Source organism: Corvus kubaryi, unplaced genomic scaffold (assembly GCF_017639235.1).
Source record: "Corvus kubaryi isolate FWS band 111438036 unplaced genomic scaffold, C.kubaryi_AGA036_p1.0 37385, whole genome shotgun sequence".
Lineage (NCBI taxonomy): Eukaryota > Metazoa > Chordata > Aves > Passeriformes > Corvidae > Corvus > Corvus kubaryi.
The window spans coordinates 13,065,475-13,077,134 of NW_024581127.1; the positions used below are offsets into that span (position 1 = coordinate 13,065,475).

General features: G+C 45.0%; 1 protein-coding gene across 1 annotated transcript in view; it reads right to left on the reverse strand.

The window, feature by feature from the left end:
• Positions 1-500, reverse strand: part of LOC121668401 (GSK-3-binding protein-like) — a 2,932-nt gene extending 2,432 nt beyond the window's left edge. The window contains exon 1 of the mRNA XM_042036176.1: positions 3-500. Coding sequence (XP_041892110.1) covers positions 3-241 — 239 coding nt within the window. The 5' untranslated portion in view covers positions 242-500. The remainder of the gene's footprint in view (positions 1-2) is intronic.
• Between the last annotated feature and the right edge of the window lie 11,160 nt (positions 501-11,660).

Consider the following 11,660-nt stretch of genomic DNA (forward strand, 5'->3'; position numbering starts at 1 on the left):
GCAGCCCGGCGCCGGCCCCGCCGCCGCTGCAGCACCGCGGCGAGTAGGGGGCGGCGCGGTCGCGGGCGCTGCCCGGCCCCAGGTGCTTGGGGGCGCGGGGCGGCGGCGGCGCCCGCTGGGCGCTCAACTGCAGCACCTCGCCCAGCTTGGCCACCAGCGCGTCCACCTCCTTGGAGCCCGCCTGTCCCACGGCGACCGGGCGCTCCAGCAGCAGGAAGCGCTCGCCCGGGCGGCACGGCATCTCTGCCGGGTCCCTGCCGTGCCGCAGCCGCCGCAGCGGGACCGGGGCCGCCGCCCGCCCGCCGCCCCGCGCGAGCACACGCGGCTCCGGCGCTGCGGTCGCGGCTGGAGCTCGGCCCGCTGGCGTTGGTTTGTAAACAATGGGTGACGCGCGCGCCCGGGCGCCTCCCACTGCGCCGGCCGGGGGGGGAGGGAGGGACGGCCCTCCGGACCAACCGCTCGCCGGCCGCTCCCGGGGCCGGCGCCCCGTGCAGAGAGGGCTCGGCCAATAGCGCGGGGGCGGCTCCCGCCGCCGGGCGCCGCCGGCCGGGCGAGGCCGCCCCGCGACCACCGAGCGCGACGCTCCCTGCTCAGTCTTCTTCCCCCCCGTCTGCGCGCCGCGTGGACCGGCCCGCTTTCAAACCCCGCACCTCGGGTCTCGGGGGCGGGGCCGCAGTGATTGGCAGGAGGGGGCGGGGCGGGCGGCGCGGCGCGGCGGAGGGTCCCGCACCGCCCCGTCGCCTCGGGACGATCACTTGGAGGGGTCACGGGGGACCGCGGGGAGGGCGAGCGGTGCCCGGTGACCGCCCCGTGACCGCCCGGTGACCGCCCGGCCGGTGCCGCCCCCGCCCCGCCGTTAACGGCCCGCGGGGCGCCGGTGCCCCCGTGAGCGCCAGGCGGTTGCGCGCGTGCGGCTCTCCCGCAGCACCGCGCGCCTGGAAGCGAGAGCTGGCGCTTCCCAGCGGAGCGCGACCGGCCCGCACAGGCCTCTTCGGGAGCGGCCGCGGCGTTGCGATCCCCATTAGCCAGCGTAGTCGCCCGCAAGGTTCCGTGTTGGGATCGCGGCGCGCTCGTACCGCAGCGCCCGGTCTGATCGCTTGGTTCGCCCTCGGCGGTCGTCTCTGCCCTGATTGCTATGCCTGCTGTGTGCCCGCACCCGGCAGCGCGTTGGTTTGGGGCTTAATTCCTTGACATACAAATGCCTTTGGAGTCTTTTTTGTCATCACTAGAATTAGCAGACGTGAAGCAACTCTGTGCAGGTGTTCTGCCGGGGTTTCTCTCAGCCTGCAGCTTACTTCATGACCTGCACCAAGGCTCTGCCCTATCTCTTCATGTCCCAGTCCTGTTCCTTCCCTTGTTTCCGTCACTGCATCATTTAAGCAGGTGTTGAAGTTTCTATGGTGAGCCTTAAATAAGGCTTTCTGGGTGTAGGAACTCTGGGGACATAGTCCAGAACACGTTCATTCACGTGACAGGGCATGCGGTCGGCTCTGCTGGGAACAGCCTGTAAAGTGTGAGTTGCTCATACACAATAACTGCTATCACCACTGTGCCCTTGATTAATCAGTAAGCGGTTGGCAAAGGAGAGGGCATGTCTTTTGATCTGTTTGTCCATGTTCTCCTGAGTTACTTCCACTTGCTATATAAAGCAAGAGACCCTGTGCATAAGTGCACGTGTTTGTGAACATGCCTGCTATCTGCACATGTTAATGGTCACTCCAGCCTATGTGTCCAAGCACATTACTACATCCCCTGCCTGGATTTATATGAGCTGGACATAAATCATGCCACCTAATTGCTTTTTATTTATTCATGTGCATACTGAAGGTACTGATACTTTCTTATTTTCAACACCTTCTTGGTAACTGGCAATTAAAACTCAGATTGCATTGTTCTACAGATGACGAAAAAGTGATATTTTGTTGCACACCCCCACCCCCCATATTTTTAAGGCAACACTTCCACCTTTATTCCTTATTTATGCAGTATCTATTCAAAATAAATAGAAGCAGGCCTACATAGATGCAGTGGATGGATCTACTTCAGCTCCAAGGGAGATCTATATTCAGATCACTTCTGAGTAGGTAATCTGGTATTCTATACAAGCAAAACTGCAATAAACCAGTACAGCTTATTCCAGCCTTTTCTTCTCCCACAAAAGCAAAATAAGCTATACCAGCAAAAGCTCAGTGCTGCTTGTGATTATATCTACACCTGGGGCTTTCATGAGCCCAGCAATGATAATCGCAAATCGTGCTTCATTGCATCCCTAACCAACGGCAGCGCTGGGAAAAGCTTGCAGGATAGTGCAGATCAGTGCCACAGATAGGGAGCTCAGAGCGCAGTCATTAGCAGAATCCTGATGTCCTCAGATCTTTTTAAATGCCAAATTTTAGTGATGACTGGTTGACAATGGACTGAGTATCTGCTGCGGATTTTAGGACTAAATACACTGAATATGTTTACACTGAATGCTACTGATCAGGATTAATAGGTTTACCAGCTGAACAAAGTGAGATTTGTGGGCCTTCAGGAGAAGGGTGTTTCAGATTATGTTCTCCTAGACAAATTAGGAACCTCAGCCATTACTTTGGTACTATCTGCTCTTTTCACTGGATGATGAGAGAAAAACTAAAATGCTGGAGAAGACAGTGTATCCTATATTTGAAGTTCTCTCTCAAAGATTTGTTTATGTGGGAAAACTGTACCAAAGAGGGCTCAATATGAATTTACATCATAGTTATATCTGCGGAGTGGATCTCAGTATGTCAGCACCCAGAGACCTTTCTGGGATTAAACCCCAGTGCATGCCAGGGGCAGGTCTAAGATGTCTGGAGCCATTATCGGATGTTCCTGGCAGAAATACTACAGCAGTTCATGAAGAGGTGTTTGCTAGTTTCTCTCCTTAGAAATGAGAACTTCAACAGTGGGTTTTGCAATAAAGGGGCTGTCATAGGTGCCCTGATGCAGAGTTTGTGAGCATAAGTGACTGAGTTGGCTGCCAGGTCAGCCCCAAAGAAGCTGGGGCCTCGTCAGTTGTAACCATCAGGTCATTTGCCCAAGTCCCAAGTAAGCTAAAACTTACTCACTGTATTCTCATTTAAATTGGGAGAATACAGCCTGGTTATCACACTTGGTCTTCTACCACTGGTGACGAGTTCTGCTGTACTGCTTTTACTTTAGCAGTTTACCACAGTAAGTGCAATTAAAAAAAATCCCCAAAACCCCAAAGCCCAGAACATTAACGATTGGGGGAGGTTCTTTTTAAAATAAAAGTAAAAGGAGTTGCAAAACTGTTGACAAAGTTTTTCTGACCTTTGACCATATTTTGCTGAGCAGAAATTTGACAATGACCGTTGCTGTTTTGTTTTTTTTTTTTTTTTCTGGATGCATTTCTGTGTATGGTCTGTTTCCCTTCTGAGTGACAAAATTCTCATGGCAACTTGATGTCTAAGTCATTCTATTAGCAAGACATTACAGCTGAGAACAGTGATTGGTCCTTTTTTGTGATTATTGTTCACTTGCATTCTCACTTTATCCATTCAAATGTTTAGAAAACAGTCTTTAATATATTTTTAGTAAAACTTGTCTTTCAGGTATTCCTAGCAGAGGACAAAATCTGAGTTTCATAAACAAGTACTAATTATATTAATTATATGTCCATCTATAAAATTTTGACATAATTTTATTGTGCTTCCTGAGGATACATTTTAATTTCAGAATATAAAGGTCAGTTTGTATATCTTACCTTTTGTACTGATCCTGACAATATGGACAACTGGGTGTGAATTCTGAGCTTTAAACCTATTAAAGACAAAGAAAGAAAACCCTTAAATCCTTTGAAGTCTGCAATCCAGTGTTATCTCAGTCCTTTGACTACATGTATGTGTTCAGAATCATGCACATGTTCTAGTGTGTTATGGAGACCCTGTAACCCAGTCAATGTGAAAATTATAAATAATACTTAATTTGTGCAGGTATTTACATTTCAAACCCTTTTGCTGGAGCTGCATGATCTGTGATCTCAGGCTTTGGCATGTGTAGAAATGAATCAGGTTGATAAATTTGTGATAGAGACTATGTAGTATTGCATCACAATGTTAAAGTATTTATAGTGTTGTTTACAAAACAGTAAGATGGCTTTGAACTGGGTGAACCTAGTGACTAGGAGGTCCTTTCCAGTTCTCCTCCAGGCGTTTCTCACACCCTTTATTTTCTACAGAAACTTCTGTCATATTTGTTAAATATGCAGAGCTTCTCTTCATAACAGTAGTGTCAATGAAGGATGCTTGTGCAAAGTAAATTAATTTCCTGTGCACACTTCAAATGCAGAATGGGGAAAGGCCAGAACACCATCCAAATAAGACAAGTTTAGATTCCCCAATAATTGTTTTGTAATCTGCATTTATAATAAATTTCCAAGAACAAAAGACATTCCTCTAGAAACAGCTGAGGTTGCTAAGTGACACAAATGTATTTACTGTGTCATAACTTGCAAATGCCAAGCACATTTAAACAAGAGATTTAATAAGCAGCAGTGTCATGAATCTTACCTTGACTCCCAGGGTAAATATAAACCTGTTGGCCAACAGCTTTACACGGTTTTGGATGCCCAGTCTGAGACCTTAATGGAAACAGGAAACATTAGTTGTTTTAGAAAATAAAGACTTTCACCCTTAAGGAATTGAAATATGCATACTTTGTCCCAATGGATATTTGGGATTTGTTTCTTTCATGTATTGTTTCTGTTTATCCTCATTCAATTACCTAAGAATTTGCAGGTAGGGATACTGCTTCCTAACAAGTCTGGGAACTACATTGTAAGTCGTGAGACTGAATTACTTCTTTTTGCTGAAGTTGTCACTGTTTCTTATATCTTTTAGACACAAAAAACCCTCTCCAGTCTTTTGGGGAAAGCAAAAGGCTGGCACCTTCTTCTGTCTTCTCACCTTCTTCTAGTGTCTGACACACCAAACTGCTGTATTTCAGCTTGTCCAAGCAATCAGAACACATGGCCCCTTTGGAGGGGCCACAGTAACATTCCTTTGGCCTGATAAGCTGATCCTTCTCTTTCGCTAAGCTGCAAAACCTCTTCTTCCTCCTCTGATACACACAAGGTGCAGTCGAAGCCCTGTGCCTGCCACAAATGTGCAGAAGTGGACAGTGGGCAGGAATTGCTTCCAGGGAGTGCATTGAGCTACCTGGTCATTAGGAGCTGCCAGGTTGCCTTGCACAACAGCCTCTGCTAGTTTAGGAATGAGACAGGAGGCGTGGGAAAGGAGCCTACAGACGTCTCAGGGATGCACTAAACTACGGGGCAACCAAGTCTTTGTTTGTTTATTCAAATAATTGACTCACTTCCAGCTTTCCTAATAACTGGAATGCATTTTAATGGTAACCTGTATTGTAAGTAGTGAGCCAGTGTAATCTGTCGTGTGGGCTCTTATAGGTTTTCCATATATGCAATTCCTGAGAATAGTTTCCATTTGCTCAATCTTTTCAAATATTGAAATATAGGAAGCAGAGATGAAAACAATATATTGAACCACTCCTAAAATGTCATTAAATGGACTTTAGGAACATCTCTTAAAAATATCAGATTCAAGAGAAAAGCCCTTTCACCTTTTGTCAAAATACCCTGCACATTTCTGTATGTCCTGACAAAATCCCTGTGCTTGTTGCTATACCTTCAATTGGTAATTGTTAACCAGACATCTCTTGACAGTTCTGTTAAAACAAGCCTATCTACAGTGAATACTGAAAAGCCATGATCAATAAACTAATATATAATGATTACAAGTAATGTGTCTCACTCAGCATGTAGGGCAAAAACGAAAAAAAGCCTCCTGTCTAATTGTATTTGAAGTAGACTTGTCTAAAATTAAGGGAGCACTTGTCCCACAAGGACTGCAGCCAATTCCACTGAATCAGTGGAACCTGGGCAGGACTGCCAGCTTTCCTCATTGAAATTCCTCCCTCAAACTTACTTTTGACATTAAACCATTAGAAAAAGATGACTGTTACTTAAAAAGAAAAATGAAAACCAGGCACCACCTGAGATCTGACAACTCCTTCTTGTTTTAAGTCTGAACTGTGCTGTTTGTGCAATTTAGGCCTTGGATTTGCTCCTCACAGAAGCATGATCAACCTTCAGGTAAGGAACCTCTTGGAGCAGCTGCTGTGTTTATAGATGTGGTCACATTTCCTTCTTTTGCTCCCTGACCACAGCTCACCTTTTTTTTTTTTTTGGTGGTGTTACTCATCTCATCATGAATGCCTCAGTTTTTTTTCTTAATCTAATCCTGCAGAGCACTGTGGTGTGCACTTGTGGTACTCAGTATGATATTTAATCTCTGCCATTTTTCTCTGTGAGAGAGATTAGTAAAAGATTTTAAAACCAACAAACTTCATATCCATTTTTCTCAAGTCTTATTAGCCCCTCAGAACAAGACAGGTAGATCTAGCTTCTTGAAACACCTTTCCTTCTTCTCTTTAAAAAAAATTATGTCCATGACATCCTGATTCCACTGCACATGCCCCTTTCCTTTCCATCTAAAATAGTCCTTTTGATGTGGTTGCAGTACTTTTCCTTTTTTTTCTTCAGTAACTTCTAAATCGCCAAACACATTTCATAGAATCATGTAATGGTGTGAGTTGGAACGGACCTTAAAGATCATTGAATTCCAAACCCTCTGCTGTGGGCAGGAACACCTCCCACTAGACCTGGTTGCTCAGAGTTCCATCCATCCTGGCCTTGAACACTTCCAGGGATGGGGCATCCACAACATCTCTGGGCAACCTGTTCCAGTGCCTCACCACCCTCGCAGTAAAGAATTTCTTCCTAGTATCTAATCTAAACCTATGCTCTTTCAGTTTAAAGCCATTCCCCCTTGTTCTGTCACTGCCTTCTTGTAGGCCCCTTTGGGGTACTGGAAGGCAACTCTCTTAGCCTGTCCTCACAAGACAGGTACTCCAGCCCTCCAGTCATCTTTGTGACCCTCCTCTGGACTTGCTTCAACAGGTCTACATCCTTCTTGTGTTGGGGGACCCAGAGCTGGATGCCGTACTCAAGGTGGGGTCTCACAGGAGTGGAGTAGAGGGGCAAAGTCACTTTCCTTGACCTGCTGGTCAGAGTGTGAAGAAGAGGCTTATTTTGAGGGGCTTGTGGTTTTTTGTTACTCTATCTGCCTATTTTATCTTCCAACCGTCTATTAGGTTAGACTGATTTTCCCTTTTTAAAATCAAGTCTATATATTTAGACAGTGAATTTCCAATAGCAAACAACACCCATAAATTATTACACAGTAATAATTCCCATCACATTAGCAACTGTGTTTTCCTGTATATTTTGTTTAGGGCTAAATTCACCCTCAGTGGATAGTGAAAAACAGCCCTTTATGTTGCAAACCTTTCAGCACATAATGTTCATCATAATAGATTTCATTATATCCTTGGGTGCTATTATACATGCATAATTTAGAGTAGGTATCACAGGTCATGTCACTTACCTCCTTCTGGTGTAGGTCTCTCAAGACTTTTGTATAAAAAAAGTCTTTGGCTCACAATAAGATACATGGAGATACAATACATGGAGAATGTTCCTCCCTTATTCAATTTTCATTTCTCCAGGGTCTTGCTGAACCACCACAGTTCACAGCCAAGGGCACACGCATAAACTGGCCATGATTTTAAATTATAGAATCATAGAACACAGGTTTGAAAGAACTGACCTCAAGGAACATTTCATCCAACCTTTCTTGGTAAAAGCACAGTCTAGACAAGATGGCCCAGCACACTGGCAGCCAAATCGCAGGAGTGTAGAGTATTGGGGAATCCACAACTTCCCTGGGGAGATTGTTCCAATGGCTGATTGTTCTCATTGTGAAAAAGTTTCCTTGTGTGAGCACTTGGAACTTCCCCAGGAGTAACCTGTACCCATTATCCCTTGTCTTTTTCATGTGACTCCTTGTAAAAAGGGAGTCTCGTTCTTCTCTGTAGCCACCCATCAAATAGTGGAGCATGGTGATGAGGTCTCCCCTAAGCCTTCTTCTCAAGGTTGAACAAACCCAGTTCTCTCAGCCTTTGCCCCTGGGGCAGGCTTCACAGTCCTTTGATCATGTTTGTGGCTCTTCTCCGGACCTTCTCCAGCCTGTCCACATCTTTTCTGCACAGCAGGAACCAAAACTGAACACAGTATTCCAGTGTGGCCTGATGAGCACTGAGCAGAGTGGGATAATGAGTTCTGGATCTCTGCTGGTGATGCATTTGTGGATGCATCAGCCTGGATTTTTGTCCCCATGTCTGGGGGCCCAGCAGTGCTGGTGCAGACAGAGGTGAAGGAAGTCTTTACCTCTGCCTTTTCATCGTCAGTGACAAATTTACTTCTCTTATCAGTAGGACAGTATTTTCTTTCTCTTTCTGGTAGTTGTTTATGTACCTGAGTAACTGGTTTTTGTAGTTTTGAGCAGACTCAGAAGCATGCAGTTAAGCCAAATTTTAATTTTCCTTTATAGCAAGACTTTGATTTGTGGCAGTTCTGTAGCTGCAGAGGAGCAGACTGAGTTGCCCCTGAAGCAGGAGAACTGGGTAGTGCAGAAGTGGTGGGGAGAAGCTCTTTCACCCATCTCAGTCAGAGCTTTGCCTTCCCGCTTGGGGTTGGAGGGTTGTGCTCAGATTGAGTGGAGACCTGTAGGATGAAGATTTACAGGTAAAGCCTTAGGGGAGACACTTCTTTTTTGCATGATCTGATTTGTTCTTATTGGACTCCCACTGTTGTTTTAAGTGGATGTGCTCTTCTACCTTTGAAAACATTCAACACTTTGGAATAATTCCCTCTCTTTCTTCTGTATAGTATCTCTTAAACTAAGAGCAGCAAACCAAAATTCCTGCCAATTATGAAGAAAGTTTTTCTACACTTTAGAGCCAAATAGCAATAACTTTCCTGTCTCACTCTGTGTTTCCTCTTCCCCACACCACCTGCTACAAGACAACTATCATTGCCACTGGACATTTTGATTCCTGCATTGCATCCTTTTGGCTGAAAGATGTGACTGTACTTCAAAGGAGCGAGTTTGTGGGGATTCAAGTAGGTTTTTTTGTCAGGAAAATTATGACTAGCCCTCCCCAATACTCCCTGGGCACTGACTGCATTTTTTGGGGATTTAGAAGTGTTCTATGTGCTCTTGCAGTAGCTGCCTGAAGCCTCTTGCTAGTTTATGAAGGGGAATTTGAGGCCTCTGCCCCCTGGAGCGTGTCTTTATACCTTCCCTTGTGCCTCCTGCAGTAGTCACAGCGTCACGATGCCACATGTTTAGTAACAATATTGCTTTAAGTTTTCTGACCCTGCATGCCCACTGCCATGCCCATGTGGGAGCCCTCATTGCTGTGCTAGGAGAGGTGTGCTGTGCCACACCAGGAGCCACTGAGCTGTTCTTTGGAAATGTATCTTTTTTAGGACTCTGAAAATATTGGATCAGCAGAAATGAGCAATACAAGGGCAGAGGAGGGCAGGACTGAGGAAGGATGTTGAAATGGGAGCACTAAAAGTAGTTTTTACCCATAAAAAACTTCGCACCGTAAAACCATGCCCCAGGATTTCTGCCAGCCTTAAAGGTTCTTAGCAGTACCCCAAGCTGGCGGTGCTATTCATTCTGTTGCAGGCATGAGCAGGAGCCCTCTGTCAATAAGGAAGGAGGAATGGGAAGGCATTGGAAGAGTAATATCATTCAAATAGTGCAAAAATGTCCTCATAGTACAAAGTAGCTGACGAGACAGACACTTCAATATTGGCCTTTATCCTCCTGTTAAACTGGCTGCCTCTAATCAAAAACAACCACAGGCTTGGGTTTCATATCTTTCTGTGTAGAAAGGATTCCAGTTATGCCTGGAATAACTTACAACTCAGGTAACTTTGCAGTGAAATTGAGCCCAAAGAGCTTATAAACAGAATCCTTGATTGCAAATTTGATTTTAAACTGCATAAAGTAGTTCTCTTTGCACTATTCTATTTTAGCAAGGAAGACAAAATCCCAAAGGTCAACATTTCTAAGGCAATTTGTCCAAGAAAGAAGCCTCTTTTCAGTTAATGAACCACTTTATAAAGAACTTCATATTATTAACTTTCACTATAACTTTCCTATAAAATACATCTCCAGCTAGGAAGTCATCACTTAGATTATGTACCATTGACATTATGAGTTCATGTATTTTAGAAGTTCCCTCCCTTACGTTTCACAAATTTACCTTCATGATCCATTTCCAAATGGTCCCTGCTTTAAGTTTGTGTTTCTTACTGAATGTCAAGCTGCAGTAAGAATACTCTTCACCGCATTTACCAAAATTCGTTGGTGTTGCAGCCTGGTGGGTTTTATTACTTTCCTTTAACGTTCATTTGAATAAGATAGTAAATTGGGCAAAACAGTACTAAAACCAGAAGTTGCAACATGGTTTATGAAGACACAAACTTATAAATGAGCAACAAATCCAGGAACCAGGGAAACTAGATATCATCTGTCTACATGCTTGAGTCTACTTTTCTTCTACTTTAAAATCACACCTGATCTGAAAGACACCCGCACAGCAGAAAAAAAATAATTAAAAAATATCAAAACAGAAAACACCCGTGGCAGTTCCAGCTTAGTGATTGTTTTCTTCCTCATAGCTTTCCTGCTCTTCACATTTATGCAGATTCTTATCAGCACTGGGCATTGCAGTCTGCTACAGCAAATTGTGGTACATCAGAGTAGGAGTTGCACCGCAGAAAATAAAATGTTAATGATGATGATTGAAGTTTTCCTGGGATTCCCATATGCACTCATTATCACTGCTGCCATCATTCACTCTCTGTGCTGTATTCATTGAAGGTTCTGCAACTGAAGTAGGTAGGATATTAAACTGAAATAATTTCTTAAAAAGAATATGAATCTAAATTCCTCTTCCGTCACAAAATAATTCTGAAAGAATGGTGCAGTCCCAAAATCTCAAAAGAAAACTCCTCTAAGATACCAAAAGAAGAAGTTGGTTGCATTGCTCAATAAGAAACCCCTTGAAAATGACAAGCAGAAGGGAGTGACCACATGAATGTTTCCTGTGCTGAGGTATCCTGGCTTTCACAGGGGTGTTGTAAGGTGACTTGTGTAACTTGTGGGTAGTCTGGATGGCACCTCATTGTGGAGATGGCATTTGATAATGACCATACCTGACTAAGCCAACCTAATGCCAAGCTGCCTCTGAAAGCCCTTCCCCTTTCTGTGTTTCTAACACATCCTTTGTGCTGTCCCTGGTGCTCTTTGGAGCCACAGGCAGTCAGATCAGAGGGTCCAGACAGCAGAAAACTAGGCCTGCAAAGAAGCATTGATTTGTGTATCAGTTTAGCATTCTGCGCTGGATTATTTATGGTTTTACATACATCCCTAGCAAAGAGCTTGCAGAAAGAATGGCTGGCAGGCAGGAGAGGGAGTGGAACTTCTTCTTTCAGCTATTAAGTCTGGTATAACTGAATCACAAACTTGCAGGTGAAGTCTCCCCAGTACACTGACTTTGGCAGTGAAGCTCTTCCCAACAGTGCCTGCCATGCTCCAGGCCTGGCTGACTGCTCCTGCCTGTGTGCTGAAATTCATCACCTCCTCAGGTGGGTCTGTGAAATCAATCTCTGTCGAGCT